General features: G+C 35.9%; 1 protein-coding gene and 1 long non-coding RNA gene across 5 annotated transcripts in view; one reads left to right on the top strand and one right to left on the bottom strand.

Moving 5' to 3' along the window:
- Positions 1-23664, top strand: part of DSTYK (dual serine/threonine and tyrosine protein kinase) — a 39647-nt gene that overhangs the window by 9053 nt on the left and 6930 nt on the right. The window contains exons 2-12 of the mRNA XM_007422722.4: positions 4213-4601; positions 10731-11394; positions 12270-12505; positions 14108-14191; positions 14547-14723; positions 16898-17027; positions 18374-18530; positions 18899-19031; positions 19980-20093; positions 21577-21691; positions 23058-23192. Coding sequence (XP_007422784.1) covers positions 4213-4601; positions 10731-11394; positions 12270-12505; positions 14108-14191; positions 14547-14723; positions 16898-17027; positions 18374-18530; positions 18899-19031; positions 19980-20093; positions 21577-21691; positions 23058-23192 — 2334 coding nt within the window. The remainder of the gene's footprint in view (positions 1-4212; positions 4602-10730; positions 11395-12269; positions 12506-14107; positions 14192-14546; positions 14724-16897; positions 17028-18373; positions 18531-18898; positions 19032-19979; positions 20094-21576; positions 21692-23057; positions 23193-23664) is intronic.
- The window catches only part of LOC112540043 (uncharacterized), a 37647-nt gene continuing 14057 nt past the window's right edge, over positions 75-23664 (bottom strand). The window contains exons 2-5 of one of the 4 annotated variants that reach the window (XR_015793457.1): positions 15711-16008; positions 14237-14339; positions 2173-2236; positions 75-376 (exon numbers count right to left, since the gene is read on the bottom strand). This is a non-coding gene — a long non-coding RNA (uncharacterized LOC112540043). Of the gene's footprint in view, positions 377-2172; positions 2237-14236; positions 14340-14577; positions 14715-15710; positions 16151-23664 lie in introns of those variants that run through there. The other 3 variants (XR_003084092.2, XR_015793456.1, XR_003084093.2) reach the window with 3 other exon arrangements.

Raw genomic sequence — 23664 nt, 5'->3', positions numbered from 1 at the left:
CCAGTTTGTTTATTTATTTTATTTTTTTATTTTATTGGATTTATCCGCCGCCCATCTCCCCCACAACAGGGGACTCTGGGCGACTTACAAAAAACATTAAAACTATAAATACATCTAAAACACATAAAACATCCAAAATTTAAAACAATACTAAAAAAGGAAGATCCAAGCAGATGGAAAATCAGGCTGTGGAGAGCTGGCCACTACGGGGCTAGCCATCCCCCTGCTTGAAGTATTCCCTCCCCACTTTAGTGTAATTATTCTTTTTTGTACAACAAAAATTATTTTTCCAATTGCAGAATTGATAGCTCTTCAGTTCAGTTGTTTTGTACCTCTTCAGCCTGCTAGAATATAACCTTGTAAATGGAGAAAGGACCTGAAAAATAAAAGCAATTATTATACAGTATCTGTAAACATATTGATTGCTCTGTGAAATATTTTCTGCATAACAGTCTTCTCTGTGAGGCAACAGATACATTATAGGAGGCAGTTAAAATATTCATGAAGGGTATTAATTAATTACAGTCAACCATCTGCCTAGAGACCTATTTGATGACAGTGTTCTGTCTCCCTTTATAAATATATTCAAAGCAGAGATGCTTGCCGAGTGCTATACAGGCAGATTCAATCACTGGATTGCTTCTTATTGCTTTGCCGTCTACACACCCAGACAATTTCAGCCAACACCCATGAACACATCTCATTCTGAGCTATATTAATGCTGGCATAGCAAGCTGCTTCAAAAATAAGAATTGTGATTAGAATTGAGTAGTCAAATATTTATATACAGGTAGTCCTCACTTACCAAACACTTGTTCAGCGACCATTCAAAGTTGCAGTGGCCCTGAACAAGTACTTACAGCCAGTCCTCAAAGTTCTGGCCGTTTGCAGCACTCCTGCAGGCACGTGATCACAATTCAGGCGCTTGGCACTTACAATGGTTGCAGTGTCCCGTGATCGCTATTTGAGAGCTTCCCTGCTGACTTCCCCAAAGGAAAATCAATGGAGAAGCTGGCAGAAAAGGTTGCAAGTTGCTCTGGTAAGTCCCTCCCCTTCCAAAGCTTGTGCCCTGCCATGCCATCTACCCCCCGGCCTTCCTGTGCTTGTACCCCACCATGTCCTCCACTCCCTGGCCTTCCTGTTTTCGCACGTGGCCTGCACTGACCCTCCCGAGGCCTCCCCCAATGTGATGGAATGGTGTTATGAAGGCCACACTCGGGGGGGGATAAGCGTTTCCTTAGCCCTCAACAGGAGCGTGGGAAGTTTAAGAAGATGAGACTGGCACCACCCTAAGGAATTCAGGGTATTGTGGCTTGCTGGCTTGGGATCTTAGGTTCAGTCTGGAGAGATTTCTGTATTGAGGTGAAGCTAATAAACGCAACAGAACTATATTGCGCTGTCTCGTGGAGTTCTTTGGGCTGAACCTAACACCCAACGCCCTGCAGCACCCCCACACTCCTTATCTGGGACTCCCACCACTTCCTGCTTAACCCACGCATCTTGGGGTTACAACAACAACCAGGACTGCTGGGATTGTCATTTAGCAACAGCAATCCCAGTCCCAATTGCTGTCGTAACCCAAGGACTCTGTGTGTGTGTGTGTGTGTGTGTGTGTGTGTGTGTGTATCAGGAAAGAAACAGCCATGTTAGTTTTAAAACCAGTTTGCTTGCTTGCTTGCTTGCAATGGATTTTTAATAAATAAAAGCAAATCATTGCATAGTTCTTTTTAAAAACTTTTATCACGATTTTTAAAAAATGATTTGTGATTCTTAAAACAAATCTTTTTTTTTAAAGGAACCTAATGATTTAATCTTCATTGACTAAATCATTTCCACTTGCATAATCATGCATGATCCTGATTTCTGCAGGGCTAAGGGACAGCAGCACTTGGTACCATGTCACACCTTAGCTAAAAATAAGAAAATCTTCTCCCTGAAGTTACATTCTTGGCTCCGTGGAACATTTGAAATGCTACTTTCTTATCAAAAGACAAGCAATACTTGCCAGTAGTTGGCAATACTTGGTCACTTGGTCAGCACATAGTCTTAGACTGGTGAAAAAAGTAAGTGAACATATAGTGTACTACTTGTGGTTTTAGACATGAACTGCCTAGGGAAAAAAGCTCAGACTTGTTCAGTATGCAGTGGGCTTAAAGTTATATTTCAACATACCTTCCTTCATCTTCAGTTTGAATGTTGGTTTTCAGGTTTTGCAGAAAAAAGCTTTCTCCTTTTCCTGTGGGTGTGACAGCAGTCCCATTTTAATTTCAGCAGAACACTTTCTGCTTTTACATGCTTTCTACTGCATTAATCTGCATATAAAATACTACTGTGAAGTCGTTTAGCAGTTATATTTGATAAACAGAATAAAATATAGAAAGAGTTCTGTTTTCTGTATAATTGCATTTTTTTATAATTGGTATTTCTATAAAGTACTATGCTTAGATCAGAATAGGAACACGAATATATGCTTTTCTCATTACTAGACCCAAGCATTGTTCCAGTGTATCAATAGTAAATTGCTAATACAAATTTGAATAATAGCCATTATTATTCATATGATATATAAGAGGTTAGAACAACACTAAGACTGCAATCATATACTGTACAGATCTGTTGATTCTTGTTGATTTATGTGCACCTTGCTTCAACTAAAGTTGTATTCCAGTCCCACTGAAATCAATGTGGCAAATGTATGTCTTACATTAAATAATAATAATAATAATGTAATTTAATCCATAGAATTGCACTTAATATTTCTGTGTTGGAGACATATAGCAAACTTTTAAAAATTAAACAAAATAAAGCAAAATAGTTATTTTGCTTGACCATACTGCCAGCTTTTCAGGGATGGGTGGTCTTTGAACACTCCTATATTGAAACCATGATTTTACAGCCTATTTCTTTCTTCATAAGATTTCACTGTTTCCCAAATAAAATTAACCTTAACCCAAAAATCTAAGCAAGGACAGACCTGTTTAACAGTTGGTCAGGAATTAATTAGGCAATCCCAAGACTACTGATTAGACTGGGAAGTTGAAAAAAACATCCAGGAGGAAGCTATAGCAAACTACTTCTTTATTGCTGCCAAGAGAACTACAGGACATGTCCCTGTAATTAACAGGAGTTGAGCTCAACTGAAGAGAGTCTTTCATATTAAAAGCATAGACAAAATTAGATATGTGTTGTGTTAAACTGTGTATCGTTGATAGGATTTGTATTTCTGAATTTAGTAGTAGCCCTATATATTTTGAATAATATGGTAGAAAATAAACATTTTTGGGCAATAAGTTCTGAGGGAATAGGGAATAGTCCTTACTTTTTCAGATAAACTGTCTTTAGATAGAATGACTTGAAGGTTTATTGTTTTCCAAAGTCCTTCTCAGGCTATAATTCAGTAGAATATGGAGCCAGCCTATGCACAACGGAGTGGATGGACCAGCAGTCTTGGAAATAACAACTGATAGCTGAAGGGAATAGAACTCACGGGGATGGGGAGAGATATCAGTATGGGTAGGAGCCTGACTGCTGCTGCTGCCGCCTCTCTGTCATCAGCTGAAAAGCACTAAGATAAATTCAAGTTTTAATGTTGTATTGATGGGGCTGTGGAAAGAATGCTTACTTAATTTACTACCATTATATAAATTAAAAGCACAAGATTCTGGATTGCTTTTTATCTTCCTTACTGCCTAAAATGTGTATTTGCTGGCATGGAAAGGAAGAAGAAACTTGATATGTGGGAGCAATAACCCCTAAGCCATATCCAGTCCTCTGTGGAGATAAAGCTCTCTGTCTCTGATCTCTCTTTCACCATTTTTTTCTTCCTCTCCTCACTCTACCCCCCAAACTCTGTATATATACAATATTCTCTTAGGACTATAATATAGGACAATAATACATTTGACAAAGTGAACAGTGATGCATGAATGCTTACACAGTAATAAAGATAAAACTTTGAAATGCCACAAGAATGCCTTCTCCTTACTTCAGAACTGATGTGTCTAGGGTAGTTTTCTCTCAATTGGCATCCTCCAGGTGTATTGGGAATATAAGTTGCAGTGGCTGTGTTTGCTGAGTAATTCTGGAAATTGCAGTATAGAAGGCACTTGGATGGGGAAGGATAATCTTGGGGAATTCTGTGCTGAGAATGTTATGGAATACTTGCAAGATAAAATTCCTAATAAGATTTGTATGCTTTTTTTTTTTTTTTAGGACAGCTAAGCTCAATTGCCTTTCCCCGACATGAGGAAGAATACCTCCAGCTGACAGTAAGCTGTCACCCATGCTTATTAATCTTTGGTCAAAACTGTAATGCCAAATGCCAGTTACTCAACATGCTCTTGGGAGAGAGACTGCTACCTACCACCAAAATTAGCAGTGAGGAGAATTGTAAGAGACGTCGGATTCGTTTCACACATGGAAGACAAACACGGATCAGTTTAGCACTACCAGGACAGTATGAATTGGTTCATAACTTGGCAGCTCATCAAAGTAGGTGGGAAACAATACCTGAGGAGGACTTAGAAATCCATAGTGACAATGAGGATCTGGCACATCAGATTGCAGAGTTGGAGGTTACACTGAATCATTCATTATTACAGGTACCAGTGAGAACAAATATCTTTGTACATGATATTTCACATTTACACATATAGGAAAGTAGTTTTGCCATGAAACCTTTTAATTAATATTACACTTTTTCATTTTGGACATAGATGAGTAAATTCTACATAGAACCAAACAACAACTTTAAAAATACGAGCGTTTGAGTTCATCCCTAAGTTTTATTTCAACATGTATGTCTGAATTTAAAACAACTGCTATTTTCCATAGAGCATGAAATATGGAGGATGCAGTTTGAAGTAGAGAAACTTTGGGTGGAAAGAAAATGTTTAAATCTTCCCTTATTGGCGTATTTGGCCAACCATCGGCTTATCTGCAGTTCAGGTTCTGAATCTACATTTATAAAATTTAAATGTTCTTTTCTATATCCCTTATTATACTTAACTGTTGTACTCTTTAATTGAGTATTAGTGCTTTGTAAGTAATAAGTAAGTTTCTTTTGATTTGGGCTGTCTATCTTCTACGTGAGAATCATGGTTGTATTACTACTAGCCTTAGAAAGTTTGCATACAAGTCTATTTTTGGAATGTTTCTAACGTGGAATGAGTTGGAAGGTGTGCTCAGAAAACATTGGGCTTGATGTGATGCACTTCAACTAAATATGCCAGTCTAGTTTATTTATGAAAGTCAGCTTATGCAGGGCAGCTCAAATGTCTTTTGTAAACTTTTTAAACCAATGAAAAAGATCTCTTTGTTAGATTCAGGATATATTTAGGGCAAATTCAATATTTGCCTCAGCTTATAGGGGGTGGTAAATTGAGAGGTTTTTTCACCCACCTCTCTGAAAGACCACTGTTAAATTTCCCATTTATGGAATTTTAATTAAAAGAAATTAATTTTGTGTGGATGGAGGAACAGTGTTTAAAAAGCACAGATGATGATAGCCTGAATACTTCAGTATTTTTATTTGAAAGAGCATAAGAGATCATGACTTGTATCTACTATGTAATATAGTGCTATGCTTGTCTGTCAGCATTAAGTATTGGCAAAAGAGAATGCATTAATTTCACTTTTAAAAAATAAGTAGTTAGCTTCAGGATGATCATACATCAACATGATATTTTGAAGCAACTATTTCTTGGTAAGATGGGTATCCAGCTAGTGTTAAGTGCAAGTAGTATTCTGCACCACTTCTCTCCTGTACTTCATTAAATTTCTTAAGTGGTGATCAGTCAATCTGTTGTATAAAATTTAATATACAGCTCATACCTGGAAATTAATTTGTATTATCCAATCCATCTTTTTAAATGAAACACCAATTAAAATAAGTAGATGGAAATAGCTAGTGCCAAGTTTGACATTTTTGCACAGAATTCTATAAGAAATGCCAAGAAACAGAAGATGTAGTATCGTAAAATACAGATTTATTTAAACAGATTTTTTAAATGTTTGGCTTGGATGAAATTGTTTTGATTACCAACTGCTAGATGTACTGTTAATCCAATTCAAAGAGTTGAAGATACTTCTTACTGCATGGTTGTTATGCCTATGTAACATAGCTCTGTTTCACTTTGTGAAAAATATGTTGCTGGGCTTTCTTTTTTTAAAATAGATTCTTAAAGATGTTAGTTATTAAATTTGTATGTAAATTGAGATATACATATTCTAACATGCAAAAATCTAGTTAATCAGATGCAAGAAGGTTCTGAATTAAACTCTTCTTAACAGAGACTTGAAACATTTATATAATTATATATTGTCATTTGGGAGAGATGGAAAGAAAGCTGTGGAGAGGTGGAGTGAGACTGCTTAACTCTCTGATAGTGTTTCTCAACCTTGGCAACTTTCAGATATGTGGACTTCAACTCCCAGAATGAATGAATGGATTAATTAAGGGGTTTCTATCAAAATTTATAATAATTTTCCAAGCTGTAATCCTGAATATCTTTTTAACCTGTTTCATAGTATCTGAGAATAAAGTCTGATCTTATCTTACTTTCCAGTAAAGCATTCAGATTTATTGTAAATTTGTTTTCCTTTATCTGTGCCAAAAAAACAATTTATATACATCACTTCTTGGCATAAAAACTATATTCAAACTTTTCACTGTTTGCAGCTAGTGTTGCAGTTTCCATTTTGCTGCTACTTTTATTCCAGCTATTAACCTGAAGTTTAATTCATTCTATATGGAAATATTTCTCCGCAGCCCAGTATGATAATATTATTTTAGGATTATAGGAAATTCTGTGTTTTGTAGTCTTGTTATTTCTATTTCTTCAAATTGTTTAATTAGCCAGTGTTATAATATGTAATTCTCTGATCTTCCTTGTTTCCTGACTGAAGATATACATTTTGATTTTTGCAGCATGTTACCTAAAGTTCCATCTACATTTTTTGGAGAGTGTCTCCTGGTGCAGCAGGGATCCATGCTTGGAAGCAGTTTTCCATTCATGTAACTGGCATCTTTTTTCGTTCTCAGCCCCAGTAACAGGATCTGAATTTACAAAATTATGGACTTGCCTATCATGCTATTTCAACCAAACTTCAACTCCATATTCACAAAAACATTCCTTAATTCAAAACTATTCACCTTAACATATGGTTTCTTTCTTTTTCTTATCACATATTTCTTAGTGACATGCTCAAGAGGACAAATCCAGCTTGCCCATGCCCTGCCTGGCATAACGCTGTCCTGTACTTCCCACATTTTGTTCATTATAATCTTTTTTCTCTATATATGCCTAGCTACCTAACTGCTCTTTTCCCTTTTGGAATAAGTAATGTTATGCAAAATACAGAAAAAGGAGTAAGAGCAAGTAAGACAGAGAACGATTACTAGTACCCATGCCATATGCAGCGTTCCCTGATAAGGTGAGAACAGTACTAGTCGGTTCTGGCACATTTTGGAGGAAAAGTGCAGTGGGGGAGAGGAGAACATTAATGGGTTCTCAGGATAGAATGGATAAAATATAAGTTTCCCTCTTCCTGTTAACTCCAAATACTGCTGATTCTTATTTGTAGGTAATTGTATTCAGATTGCTTTTTATCACACCATTAAAAAGGACTACAAACAAAAAAGCAAAACTGGGTATTAAAAAAAGAGGTGAACAGGGCTTCAGCTGATGATTACAATTTATTAATTGTGTTAACAATGTTCCCTCTTGTAAGAGAGAAATATCCTTTTAAGATGGTGCTTGCTACCCAGTTCTTCTAAGTATTTATAATTCTAACATCTGTTTAATTTAATTAGGAGCATTTTTCCATCAAATTCTTTTATTCAGCCGTAGCAATGAATGAAACTCCTGAAGTTATTAACTCATCATTTATAAAACTTTTTTTTGCAAAGTTCATTTAGTAAGAATGTCTTTTGCTCTGAAGTTTAATTCCCTGACATTAATGTTTTGCATTTGAATACTGACAAACATCCCTTTAGTGAAATGAATAAAATCAGAAATCCAGTTGCAAAAATAATTTCCAGTGTGGAGTATTAGTCTTATACTTAGCAGTTCTGTTATCCATTGTGAGAAGAGGCAAAAGCTAGAAGGAAACTACTGATAAGACCTAGCAAGAATACTCAGTATAGCTGCTGCTCATCAAATAAGATTAGTTGTCATATTGAGATGTCTAACTCTTTCCCCTTCATTGACTTTGTTTATAGCCATCAGTATGAGTCATCTCTCATGGCAAATGTTGATTTGCACATGAATCTTTATCTTAGCTTTCACTCTTGCCTAGCAACATCAGTTTTTGCTTCTGTGTTCTGAAGTCCCATGACAGTCAGGCAAATGGCAATTAACAGTTTATTTTGAGAGTTGCAGGAAAAATGTTTTGGAGAACCTGGTGATGTATTGAAGTGGCTGAAATTTGCTAGATTTAATTGGTTGGTAATGACTTTATAACATTTATCATGCCCTGTTGTGCTCAATTTTGGCTTGTTGGGGGTGGGGAGAATCCAGATGTTTGCTCTAGGTTGCATTGAAAAGATGAATGTCTCAAATAGCATGAATATTTGTTTAAAGGTTTGTTTAGAAACAAACATCTTGTTTATGAAATTCACTTTGATTTTTTTATATTACAAGTTCTAAGCTTATATAGTTTTATAAGAATCTGTGAATCAACCAAAATGATACTATTTATGCCTGAAATTCTCTTAAACCTGGCTCTTTACTTCATTCTTCATAACACACTGATATTTTGGGGCTGGAGTTGTGATTTAATGTAATACAATATTTGGCATGGTCCTGATTCTTCTGAAAATGTGATTAAAATGTATTATGAATTGTTTCTGTTGAAAAGTCAAACAAATTTTATCAGTTCAGGGTTAGTTTCATGCCAGAAACTATTACAATCCCGCTATTCTTATTTCTAAAATTATATCAAAGGACCATCAACTATATGATGTAAAGAGCTGAATTAAACAGGCATCATCAGAATAGATTTCAAAACGTGCAGACTTGGACACCAATAAATACAGAGATACAGTGCTTGAATTCAAGGTGAGATGAAGACTTAATGTCTGGGCTTCATTCTGTGATCTTTTAAAGTCCCTGACTTAAGAATCTGATTCTGTGCCACTGCTTGTCCTGCTATGTGCTGAACAAAGTAAATGGATGCACACATTCTTTTGGACGAAACTGTTTTTCTTTAAGGCTTGAATGCCCCTTGAAATTTTATACAAATACTGTATAGATAAGAAAAGAGTTCTTACTGCCAAGGTAGTTTAACACTCAAATATAAAGTTATTATAGGTTAACCTAAATCAGTTTAGTAGCTGTAATTCAGTTACAGGACATGTGGCAACTGGCTTTATGAAGAGCAAAGATACCTGATACAAAGACTAGGCAGTTTACTTATGAACTACCTACAAAATAATATAGCCTTAATTATTATGTTTTTCTGTCGTGAAAAACATTGGGGTAATGTATCATCAGAGCCTTTGCTGAGTAATGTTTTGCTGAAAGTTGGACTGGCACTGGAAGGACATTAAGTATACCGTCAGCTACAGTAGTGATTTGAAGCTAGTCACTTTCCCTCAGCAATCTCTCATAGGATGATTGTTGGGGGATAAAGTGGGAAGAGGGAGTGCAATATCCACTGCTTTGAGTCCTGAATGATGGTGGTATTATGTTGTATACAGTAGGTAAAGATGTACACGCACACCCCGCTTGTAACTAATAGCAATGTGTCTTATTTTTTGACAGTTTCATGAATGAAGGATTATGGTCACATATATTTGGATTTAAATATTAAATACCAGAATACCTTGCCCTCTATCAAATATAGTGGCATCCCAATTAGAATACACAAGAGAGAGAGTTTTAAGGATGTCACAATGATACAAGTTCACAAATTTTAATATTGGAGCACTTACAAGAAGGTTTTTTAGCTTACTGGTGGGCCTTGTTCAAAATATGTTCTTATTAGCAATATGGGCTTGGTCTTGTTGCTTATCTGAAATGGAGTCAAAGTTACTTTACTGTAATTTTCTAGGAGGTTAATTCCTGGATGCATCAAACATTCACCTCCTACATTCCTCTAACGATGGTTTATCTGTAACGCAGCTTCAAGCAGGTGGAAACGGATGATCCTGATGTTGACCCTCTGTTTTGAGATTTCCTTCCATATAGGAAAGTAGATGTTGGGGAGGTTAGTTCTACATTAGATCTGACCATGATATGTTAGAGTTTTTTGTTTGCTTTTTCTCTGTAGGAATGTTTTGTGGAGGACCACATCCAATGGTATGTTTTATCTCCATTCTAAAACCATATAGACAATATTCAAGTTAGCCACTTCACTGAAAACTAAACAGGTTTATCTGCTTTGCACTGAACAGTTGCACTGGATTATCTACAAGTGTAGGAAGCCATTTCTTCTGTCATATAGTAGAACATGTTCTCTACCTAAATGAGGAAGGATTGACATCATGAATACAAGTTTTTTTATAATTCTCAGAGTTAAAGGAAAAAGGGTTTGAGGGACTGTCTTCACTCATACAAAATTGGGATTTTTATTGTACTTAAAGAACTTTATTATGTTTATCTTTCTCAGATTGCCCTTGAAAGCAGGAGAGATACATTTCTTGCTATGGATGTGGAAGGGAGGGAGTGCTGGATGCAAAGCTCAAATCAACCTTTAATGTTAAATTTTTAATGCTTTGCTATCTTCAGGAAGTGGATATTGTGATAGCTCCATGTCGGGGATTCCAGTCAGCTGAAGTCACTTTGGGAGAATACATCAACAATGTTCTTCCAGTCATCACTTTTGCCATCAGTGAGGCTGAACTTTCAACACTGGATGTGAATGAACTACAAGAGATTAAAGAAAAATTCTCTTTACCCATCTTCTTTTTCAAAGTACTAAATTTGGGATCTGAACTAATATCTCCTCAAAATGAAGAAACTGAAAAATCATCCCTTTTTCGGCAGCTGCTAGATTTAGATTATCTTAATAGCAACCATTGCAGTTGTGGAGCTCCTAGTACTGATACCAAAGCCCAAAGCATGCTGGTAGAACAATCAGATAAGATCCGTCTGCTTAGCACTTTCTCCAAACAAGTGCTACAACAGCGCCTGGTAGACGCTGCCACCATTTTGAACATTGTACACTACCGTTGCTTAGACATCTTTATCAACCAAGCCTTTGACATGCAACGAGACTTGCAAATCACTCCAAAGCGTTTAGAGTATACACGGAAAAAAGAGAATGAACTGTATGAATCTCTGATGAGTATAGCCAACCGCAAACAAGAAGAAATGAAAGATATGATAATTGAAACTCTCAGTAACATGAAAGAAGAGCTGCTGGAAGATGCTGCTAATATGGAATTCAAAGGTAATGCAAGTCATGCCATAAAACATAATTGCCTGTAAAGACAATTCTGTTTTACATCATGTATTGATTTTGGAAAACCTCCTTCTTAGGGATTCCCATGTTGGTCCATATAAAAATGCTCATCCACATGTTTTGCTTTTAAATGCTTACAAGTCAAGTGAACATGCCATCAGGATTGAAACAAATTGGTGGAAATTTCATACACGTTGGATCAGCATGAGTAATTTATTAGTATAAAGCAGTTTTCCCCAGCTGGATACTCCCTAGGTAGCATGGACATTTCTAAGAATTCTGGGAGCTGAAACCTACATGTCTGAAGTATGCCCACATTGGGGAATGCCTAATGTGATGGCTGTCTATGACTGAAAGAGATACAGCTTTTTAAATAAGATACACAGTTTTCTGTAGAAGTATTTTATGAAGTTTTGCACATTTTGCACAGAATGTTATACAGTCTTCATGAGGGTCCTGCTGTCTTGCTAGCATCATGGTTGCTAAATTGAGGTTTCACTATATAACATTGCAATAATCTAGTGAAGTGGTCCAATTAGTCTGAATATTTTAGCAGTGCAGTTTTGAAAATTTCTACTCATAGGAAAGCTTAATAGGGTTTATTTTCAGGTGAGTTTGATTTTATCTAAATTGGTCCTACCTTCACTGAAAAGAGTTAAATAAATTCTTAACTCTCCTACTAACTTCAAGGGACAAAATGTTTAATTTGTGGGTTTTCCAGATGGAAGAATGTTACTAAAAACCCAGTTTAGCTAGCATGTTACAAAGTTTTAATTGCACTCCAGCACAAAATGTAATATATTTGTTTCGAGTAGCTGCTTATACTTTTTTTTAATGTTGATTTTTTTCCCTCTCTCTTCTAGATATAATCACTCCTGAGAATGGAGAGCCTATTAGTTCTAAAGATATTAAATGCTGTATTAAGCAAATCCAGGAACTGATAATCTCACGGTTAAACCAAGCAGTTGCTAATAAACTGATAAGTTCTGTGGACTACTTGCGTGAGAGCTTTGTAGGGACTTTGGAAAGATGCCTGAAGAGTCTGGAAAAATCTCAGCAGGATGTTTCAGTACACATTACAAGCAACTATTTAAAACAGGTAAAGTAATACAAATTACTGAGATGGTTTTACAGAACTGTTTCTAGGATGTTAGCTGGTTGAGAGGCAGTCTGGTGCAAGAAGAATTTGATTTGGATTGCGGTAACTTGGGTTTGAACCAATATTGTATGACTGTGGGTCAACCACTGTCCCAGTATCTGCCTCACAAGTTTGTTGGGAGGGTAAAAGTATATGTGTTGGAGAAAGAACCACTTTGAACTCTTAGAGAAAAGGTGGGATGTAAATTTAGTAAATAGAGCCTGCACACACAAGGATATTGTGTGTACCATATACTGTATATACCAAGGAAAGATTAGAGTTTTTCTCCTAATAACCACCTGTGAATTAGAAGACTTCATTTTATATTTGTTGAGAACATGATATTGGAGGATTATGAGTAAGCCAGGCAGGTAGAAGAAAGGGTGGTAAGGGGGATGAGTTGCTGCCCTTCAAGGAAAAAGGGACAACCATGGACGAACAACTGCCCTTATCTTGTTGCTCTGCATGTTTAAGAGGATACATGTTTGCAGTAGAGAGTCTCTTCTGTACATGGGGGTTTGTAATTCAAATGAGGATTCTGAATAATTAGGATCCTCACTTTGCAGATAACCTCCATAGATAGAGATTTCCCAATACAAACACTCAGCCTCAGCATCTGGAATGGAATGAGAGGGCAGTGATTGAACAGGAATGAAGTCCTATATGTACTTACTTAGGAGTATCAACCATTGAACTAAACAAGACTTAATATAGAGTAAGCATGCACAGGCTTCCTTGTGCTTGAAGCCCAGCACAAAGGTCTGTATTGATCTATTTCCTTTTTATTAAAAAAAAAAAGGGGAAAAAAAAGCTCAACATTCCAAGTATTTTTCCTCAATTTTCACCCCAGTATATATGGAATAAGCTGGGCTATTCCAGCTTATCTGTCTATCAGCATACCAGCACTCTGTGCATACTTACCTGGGAATACGAGCCACTAAACTTAATGGAATCTAATGCAAAGTAAGTATGTATAGATTTTGCTTACCAAATCCAGATTTCTTCAGACTCTCTGTGTGCACTTTTGTGTGTAAGAGAATAATTATACATGTGTGCATAGATTGTGATCAATTAATTTTACATATGGGGTAACTTAATTTATGGCCAATTAGTTAATATTGATTAAAATAAATCCTATTTAATTTTTTTTGAAGTGTGGCCTCTTGCCATTGTATTTGTGTGTATACTGTGTTTGCAGCGTAACACAATTGAGTGAGCAGTTAATCTCCAGAATTGATTTCAATTGGAGTTGGCAATTCTAATTGACATATTAAGGAAGTTAGGCAATACACAAGTGTGTGTGTGTGTGTGTGTGTATGTTTTGAGCTACTTTTCCTCTGGGAAATGGGGTTGCTTTAAATTTAAGCTCTTCTTTATCTTGGGTAAATTGGGAATGGACTGAATTTATACACAGACCAAAAACAGTTTGGTTTTTAAGTTGGCACAAAGAACCCATTTTTGAAATTTATTTATGAAGCTCTTTCCAAGGTATTCAGTTCTTTAAATATAGTGGACAGTAATTTCAGTTTGCAAGTATATAACTAATCTGTGTTCCATTTGCAGATATTGAATGCAGCTTACCATGTAGAAGTTACTTTTCACTCTGGTTCAACAGTATCACGGATGCTGTGGGAACAGATCAAGCAGGTATTAAATATTTTAACAGCACCCATTCATTGTAATGAAACTTACCTTAGGTACATTGTCCTCTGTCGATTAATTTGTATCATCATCCATCTGCATAATTGGAAAATAGCTACTTCTATAATGTATTAATGTCCAGAGGCATTTTATGCTGGAATAAAAGACAATTGATTTTTAAAATATGCAGTTAATATATGGCAGGTGTGTTGGATATAGCAGTTTATGTACTCATGTAGTCTTATTCATTATCCTAATTTATTTGTGTCTGCCATTATCTGAAGCTAGTGCTGGCTAAGATGAAAACAGCACTTTAATACTTGAGTTCTGACAATAAGATACACATCTTTTTCTTCTTTAGATAATACAACGGATCACTTGGGTGAGCCCACCTGCTATCACCATAGAGTGGAAAAGGAAGGTAGCTCAGGATGCCATTGAGAGTCTTAGTGCATCCAGATTGGCCAAGAGCATCTGCAGTCAGTTCCGAACAAGGCTAAATAGTTCTCATGAAGCTTTTGCTGCCTCTTTGCGACAGGTCAGTTTGATGTAAAAGGAACCATAAAGAACATGAATTAGAAAAGTTAATCTCAGCTTTTCAAGTAATATGTAAAACATCTATTGATTATCTCTCCATTCTTTGTCATCATAAAGAGCACTTTGATACCATCTTATCGCTTGTGGTCCTTTTAAGAATTCCAACTGTACGAATTCCATTGAACTGGAGGACTATGTGGTGTTGCAGCTGTTTATTCTAGCCATTAAAATGGGTGAAATGGAAATGATGATACTGTGGTGCTCATTTGCCAATTCTAAGTTACCAGGGAATAAACACTATTGCATTTATTATTATGCATTGTACCTAGGGCCACATTAAAAGAGTAGATAAACTAGCTACAACTGTGCTCCAAAGATAAGGGGATGGGCAGAAGCTGGAAATGGAGGTTGGAAGAAGATGCTGCCTGTTGCCTGCTCTCCAAGGGATAATTACTTCTAATTTTTGCAAGTAGACAACTATATTTCACACTTTCTAAAACTGTTTGGCAGCCAAAGGCCATAGAATATATGCTGGTAAAATGGTGATGTTATGTGCAGAGTGTGGAATTTTTAGCCTGCTTGGAGTGTGGTTATTGGGTTATTTGTGATATTAATAGACATGTTAGAAATTTAATACATATATTTCATTTCTTGCTAAACATCAAGAGGAAATGTGCAACAACAATTTTGCAGTACTGAAGGATTTTGGGACAACGTAGGGATAGTAATAGATTTAAATTAGGATGAATATGGGCAACTCAATCTGGTAACTTTGGAAAGATCACAGTTAATTTGCATAAGTAATACAACTTCACACATAAATGCATATCTATCATGCTACTCCCTTTGAATGTAAGCAACAATATGCAAAGCATAGAAGGGGAGTAAGAAATACTAAGTGTAAGAAATTAGATGTACCAGATAAGAAAAAAGATTTTTCATCGATAAATTGATTTTACATTGAATCATTTACTATACCTTTCCTTACCTTCTTGTTGCAAACTTTCCTTGTTTCTGCTGTGTTTATGCACTGCATCATACATTGCCTGTTCTTTAAACTTTCCATTCCTCTCTTGTTCAAGATCTCATAGACTCCCATCTGATCCTTACTTTTTGGTCTTGCTCTTCCTTCCTCTTGACTGCTTTACTCTTCCTTCATGTATTTGTTTTACAATTTAATCCTTGTTCATTTTCTGTCTGTGACAAAACACTTCAGCTTCCTTTTTACCAATCACTCACTTTTATAGTTCAGTCCACATTGATTCAGTACCCATTTGCTGTTGGTTCTGTGGTTGGGCAGAAACAAACTGTTGTATGGAAGTGAGATACCTCCATTTTATACTGCACTTCTCATAACTTGCTCACTGTCACTGTCATATTCTTTTAATCAGAATTCTGCCAAACATTCTCCCAGGCAGGCTTAACAAACTTACCCCCCCCCCCCATGTTTTTGTGCTCACACTGGCCAACTTCATTTATTACTAATTTATTTTATCTTAAAGGCCTATTGTGGTCTAAGGAAAATTCATTGTCACTCTATTATAGATTCTTAATTATAGAATTTCCATTTCTAGGACTAAAATCCTTTTAAAAGAATGGAACCAAGCAGTTAGTGAAATCTAGTGAAGTTTGAAGGCAGGTAATAGACATTGAATTGCTAGACTATTGCAGTCTATCTTATCAAATATGGAATAGGCAAATGCCTGAGTAGAATATTAATTATAATAAACAATCGCAGGCATTAGAAGAGTGTGTGTGTGTATATATATATAGCTGTTGTGTTATATATGTGCTAAATAGCTGTTAAGAGCAAGTAAGGAAGCATTTCATAGGAACCCATTAATAACTTTAGAAGCAGTTGGTGCACTTGCATACTCTTAATTTCAGGACGGAATTTCTGTACCAATTCTCCAACATTGGAAACAATGCATTATTCATAACTAATAACAATTTTTAAACTATAAGGTTATCAAACAGATTTTTTTTTAAAAAAGTATGGTTTGGAAAGGAACAATGTTCTAGAAAATTCTTCTCATGGAAATTATTCCAAACAAACCACTATTATGTTGGGACCCTATTTAATTTTTTAATATAGTAGGAAGTAGAATAATGTGTGAGTATTCTACCTAGATATGATCTGTAGGATGTATTTATATTTGATTAATTTTTTGTTAGCTAGAGGCTGGCCATTCAGGTAGGCTTGAGAAAACAGAGGATCTTTGGTTGAAGGTGCGGAAAGACCATGCCCCTCGCCTTGCCCGTCTCTCGCTGGAAAGCAGGTCCCTGCAAGATGTTTTGTTACATGGTGAGCATTGCCATGACTCTTTTCTTATTTATTAATGGCTTGGCTTCATTTTCTCCTAAAACATTTTCACTTTTACAAGTAGATGGTGCTTTGTTTATATTATGTACACATAGTGACTAGGATGATTGGAGAATTTAGAAGTCACCATGATTTAGAAGGCTAATGTTTTAATTCTGACTCTAGACAGAAATCACATTCATGTAATTAGTAATTACATATTTTAAATAAATCATAGCCCAAGTTGGCTGATATCTAAGTTGAGCCCATTCCTTGCATAGTTGCTTTAATCTATGTTCCTCCTTTGCCAGTGATAGCTATTTGTGTTGGGCAGCTGAATCTCTTATATACAGCACTCAGAGGAGCTACAGAGTTGGAATTAAAATCACAGAATTGAAGCTTCAGTACAAATTGATTGACGCAGTATGAAGCAACATTAAGAGAACACATTATTTAAATTAATGTTTAAAAGAATGAAAAAAATAGGGTAACTGTATGATATAGTTGGGAGTTGCAGGTAGAATAAGTTAGACAGCGACTGCTTATTCTTATTACAATAATTCCTTCAAATCAGGTGAACAGAAAAAGGATTTTAAATGTTTTACATTTTTAATTATTCTTATCAATCCAAATTGATTGATTTCAAATTAAAATTATAAATTTACTTTTAAATACAAACTTCTGAATACATCTTTAGAAGTTACAGTGGACATAGGTGGTCTGGCATTTAGGCTTAAATCTAGACTGTTTATTAATGAAACTTCACTCCCAGGATTCTTTCTACAGGATTGGGGAAATTGTGCTTTTTTTTTTTCCCCCCCCGCAGTCTACTTTTTCCTCTGGAAGTAAATTCTGGAAGGGTACTGGCAAAAATTTAAAAAATCACTTCTTCCCTCTTCCTCCAGTAGGAGGCATTGTGCAACCAAAAGACTGCTTTAGCCTGTAGAAGGATAATGCTAGACCTGGAAATAGTAGTGAAAGCAAAGTAGAACGAGTTGAAATGTTGTGCATATAGCTTGGTGTATTTTTTACTAAGTTTGAGGGCAACTATAGAAAATGTAATAAACTAAAAACACAGCACGTGATAACAACAGAAGATAATGGAATATATTTAAAAATTCAAACCAAATAACAGTGCAGATGCCAGGAAGCAGTTATCCTTTATATCAATATTATTTCACTGTACCTAATTCAGTATACCCCTTTTGGTATTATAAATTGTACGGACTGAAACAGAAATTAATATTATTCCAGTCGCAGCATTAAAGTTAATAAAACTTGAAGAATGCATGCTACCAGAAAGGACTATAGAAAATACTTTACTTTGATAAAGTTGTTATTTGTTTCAGGTAAACCCAAACTAGGCTGTGAATTGGGCCGAGGGCAATATGGAGTGGTGTACCTATGTAACGCCTGGGGGGGACACTTCCCATGTGCACTCAAATCTGTTGTTCCACCAGATGAGAAGCATTGGAATGATCTTGCGCTGGAATTTCACTATATGAGGTGGGTACAATTAAATACTTTTGTTAATGAACAGGAAATAATCGAGAGAAGTCTGCCAAACTATATCAAGATGAGTAGATCTAGGCGAAAAGATGGATAAAATCTTTTAGCAGTTTTGCTGTAGTTTGCACATTTTCATAGTTAGAATAGTTATCTGTAATCTTTTCAACTTAACACAGATTAAAAACAATATTTTAAACTAAGTACATATTTCTAGAAGTATAGCTTGAAGAAAAGCAATCTTAAAATGTTCTAAGTTAAGAAAAACTGTTTATGATGCTTCACTTCTTTTGATAGTAATTGTCTTTTCCTGAGGAATAGAATAGGGAGAATTACCACTTCGATCTTATTTTTGACACACCGTCTAGGTCACTGCCAAAGCATGAGCGGTTGGTAGACCTTCATGGATCAGTGATAGATTATAGCTACGGGGGAGGTTCCAGTATTGCTGTTTTACTGATAATGGAACAATTACACAGAGACCTCTATACAGGATTAAAGGTAAGGAGGAACTTTTTTGAAGAAAATGAAATGCCTGTGTAACTAGTGGCCATGTGTGGTAGCTCTCACCTCCATGTACACCTCCATGTAATCCTTTCCACTCAAAAGTATGGTTCTGATAGTATGGTTCTTTTGGTTTAGATTAAATTATCATCTCCGTGTTTCCTGTTTATGTCCAGCCAGTCAGGAAATGGGAATAAGGCTATTTAAGGCTCATATGAGGAGTGAAAAAGCAACATTTTTATTTTCTAGTTCCTATATTTTCCCCCCATTGTGCTAAATAATCAGATATCACTATTATATTGAGGAATGGGGTAGAGAGAAAAAAAATAGTGTTCTTCCTTTCTCCTGGAACTTTCTGCTAAATGCAAGGAGGAGACTATAATTTTCCCTACACTATTGTCTCAGAGATTCCAAAAAGCAGCTAACTCCATCTTACTTTTCAGCTGCCACCTTCAATATTCAGTTGCCTCAGATGGCTGCTGAGTGTGCTCGGTTCTCATTGAGCTGCCTTTGAAATCTTTTCCTTCCTCTTTTTATCGCAAATATAGACTTCCCTGAATATATAAAAAAAGCTTTATATGAAATTGAGCCAGCATTGGATAATCATGGTTTTGGTCTTTTTTATGTAGGTTGACTGGTAGGTAGCAATCCACACGAACTATCATGAAATAGGCAGGGTTTGTTTTGGGCCTGGGAAAGAAAAAAAGAAGTAATGTAACACAGCTGGTTCCAGTTAGCACTCAGATTCAGCCTAGCAGAATGAAGTAGAATAGTACAAGCAGAACCACGCTGTGACCTCTTCAACTAATCTTCTGGGAGGAAGCCATTCTCCTAAGGGAACATTTCATTAAAAAACCTCTCATCATATACAAGAACCACTTCTTAATAGTTGGAGGTACTAATCCCATTAAGAGATTGTTAAAAGAGAGTTTTCTTTTCACTTAGGCTGGTTTGACACTGGAGACAAGATTACAGATTGCACTGGATGTAGTTGAGGGGATTCGTTTTCTTCATAGCCAGGGGCTTGTTCATAGAGACATCAAACTTAAAAATGTACTGGTAAGGAATAATTTTCTGCCTGTGATTTTATATTCTTTGCTGAAGTAAAATGAAACATCTGTAGATAAAACAGTGGTTTTATTTGAGTCATTCCCTGAAATCTGCTTTGCTTTTATATAAAAATCATGATGATCGTTATTGTAAAATAGAGGAAAGTCATCTTTGTATCACTGAAGCAGAAAACATACCTTTTCTATATATAGAAAATTAAAGAACAAGAGAGGCATAATTTCCTAAGACTGTTGACCCTAATGCTGAACAGGAAATGTCTGGCCTTCAAGTGACTAAAGCAATTAATACAATACTTATTAAATTTAATACTGAAAAAGATTAACAGTTAAAAACCTGGTGGAAGAGATGCATCTTTACAGATTTTCTGAAAGCTGAGAGAGCGAGGGCCAAATGTAGTTCTTCAGGAAGTGCATTCCATAACAAGAGAATACCTTCTACTAATTCTAGATAAGAGAGTCCTGTGACAACGGGCCTTTCCTACAGATCTTAGACAAGGTCATAACTGGAGATGGGGTCTTTCAGGTAGAGAGATCCTAAATTGTTTAAAGGTTAATACCAACATTTTGTGCACAATAAGCAATTGGTAACCCTTACAGATTTATGATACCTGTATTTTGCACTGGCTAACAGTGCAATTACAATTTGTGGACATCCTTTAAGGGTAATCTATATAGAGCATGTTGCAATACAGTAGCCAATATGGGATATAGCCAAGTAAGGGATAAACTGTCACTATATCCAGATGGCTCAAGAAGGGTAACAGCTCATTATCCCTGTTGTGCAAAATAAAAATAATTGCATCAAATTTACATGATGCTTTTAATTATTAGTTTGTTATTTATATTCCCCCTTTTCTCCAGAAACTCAGGGCAGTATGCATAGTGCTCCTTCCTTCATTTTTTCCCCTAGCAATAACACTATGCGATAGATTGGGTATAGGTTAGGCTAAGGTTGCCCAGTAAACTTCCATGGCTGAATGTGGATTTAAAGGTGGGTTTCCATGGTCTTAATCCTATACCTTAACCACTGTAATACTCTGGTTGTACTAGTGGTAAAACTGAATGGATTGAAAGAATGTTTGTTTTGTTTCATAAGAGAATTCTGTTCTATCCAGTTAATGGTCAGGATTAGAAGTTGTGTGTTACCATATGTTGAAAATTTCTTAAAGAACTTAAAGGATCATGGGACTCTTGGGCTTAATAGTTAAAAGTAGAACCTCCAATATCAAATCTAATGATCTAAAGTTATAATAGGAGCAACAAAGATGGCTACTTTTTTACATTCCACCTAGTTACTTGCAGGAGCATGTAATTGGTGCCACTGGACAAAGTATGAGATTTGATAAACTTTAACTTTGTTCACCAAAGACACTTTTAAAATTGGGATTGTTTGTAGAAGGCAGTGATAAAGAGTAAATACTAGGATGTTTTTGATAATCATTGTATTGATACACATTTTGCATTCTTTACAGCTTGATAAAAACAATAGAGCTAAAATCACTGATCTGGGATTTTGTAAACCTGAAGCAATGATGTCTGGAAGTATTGTTGGGACCCCTATCCATATGGCTCCTGAACTCTTCACAGGTGAACTTATCCTGCAAATCTTATTGTTAGTGATGAAGAATTCTGAAGTAAAATCTCTGTAAAATAATCTATATCCCCAAAAAAACCAGGAAAATGCTGTTTAGGTCAGGAACGTACATGTGTCTGACAGGGAGAAGTAAAACCATTGAACTTTGTGGGACTTAGATCTTGGTCTTGCAAAACATTAAAAATGGAGTTAATTTCAAGGATGACATTTCATAATTTGGGGCCACCAGAGAGATTCTCTCATTTTTTACCTTGCTGCCTAAAACTACCAAACAAATGAAATAATTGAAAGAACTTTGGGTAATCCTTGGATATTGTATTGAGGTACAAATAAGAAACAATTTAATTTAATGTTAGCAATATATCAAAATGTGAAAATGTAATCCATGAATGGTATAGCTAGTCTAATTTTCATCATTGTGTTCTGAGTAACTGTTTTTGAATACTGAGGGAATTTAAGATGGGGGGGAGTTAAAAGCCCCTAACCTAAATACACTTTTCCCAGGGAGAACACTGACTTAGTTATCTGGTGTCAAACTAGGCAACTACTCCATTGCAAAAACCATTTCCCTAGGAAAATTACAATGGCTGCTTAGTTATACAACATTTAGAAGACTAAGGAATGTTGATAAATTGGGAAAAGATGAGAAGTGAGCAGAGCTCTGGGAAAGCAAAAGAAAGTAACTCCCTAGAAAGAAACTATGTTCGTGAAATACTGTCTCTTTGTTCTTTTAAACCCCCCTTGTCTTTGTAGTCTTATCCTATTACCTCATAGTTATACCCTAATAGCCTCACTGATCTTACTAGGCACATGTTCGGTTATATTCAATGAAATACCTGGCTGCCAAATCCAATCATATGTAAATTCTAATTTGCATAAGTCTATAAATAGGGTCTGTAACTCCATCTCTCTTTAGGCCTGTCTTTGCCTCCAGCACTGTCAATAAACCAGTTTGCACTTCAGTGTAATGTGTCCTGGCTTCTAGTTTAAATTAACCTTTTTGAGGGAATTATTTCTTATTGTAAAGGTACATAGCCAGAATATTGTAAACCATATACAGTATGTGTGAATCTGGTATGTAGATTCTCAGTATGCAAATCCATGAAATCAAGTGGTCAGTGAACTCAGTACCATTTGGTCTAAAAAAGGGCATTTCTGATTGGTTAATTATTACTTGATCCAAGAGAGGGATATAAGAATATTTAAATGTGTGTGTGGCCCAGGTTGTCACATTTGTGATAATAACAGTTTGTGCCAGAGCCTCCTTTCAATGTGCTGCTATTGTCATACTAGAGTATCTCATGGGGGTGAATATGTGGGAGTAGTTTTCAACCAAAATTTCTTGCTCTTCTATCACAGGGAAATATGATAACTCTGTGGACGTATATGCATTTGGCATCTTATTCTGGTACATCTGTTCGGGACATGTGAAATTACCAGAGGCCTTTGAGAGATGTGCAAGCAAAGATCATCTTTGGAACAACGTACGAAAAGGTAGGCATAGCCGCAACAAAAATACATGATATCAAATTGTGAAGCAGTGGTGAATACACAGAACTTCCTAAAGTAAATGTCTGCTGGCCAGATTCTGCCCTCATAGCGTTTCAGAGTGTGAATGAAGTCCAAACCAGCAAAAAGATTAGTGTGTAAGTATCCTAAACTTTTAATCTCTTTTCCTATATCCAAGCTATCTTAGTGGAAGATGATTTCAACATGAAGAGGGAAATAGAAGGCTCCATAGCACTCATTTTAATATGGTGGCAACCTTCAATATGTCTTATAGTATGTCTATTGTATACTTCACTTTAGTATCTTGGTATGTTTACAGGAATAAACCATGTAGACTATTTTACCATTCTTCTATAAATGTATACCCACTGCAAATTATAAGAATTATAAATAGTGTTGAAGTAATAGAAATGCTCTTGCATCTCTTGGTAATGCTGCCTGTTTACTGTTGCCACAG

This window comes from Python bivittatus, unplaced genomic scaffold (assembly GCF_059951505.1).
Source record: "Python bivittatus isolate LINGU-HERP-01145 unplaced genomic scaffold, Pbiv_v1 ctg000700_np1212, whole genome shotgun sequence".
In the NCBI taxonomy this organism is placed as follows: Eukaryota; Metazoa; Chordata; class Lepidosauria; order Squamata; family Pythonidae; genus Python; species Python bivittatus.
Note: the sequence above shows the minus strand (reverse complement) of the source record. Positions and strands in the feature narration are given on the sequence as shown.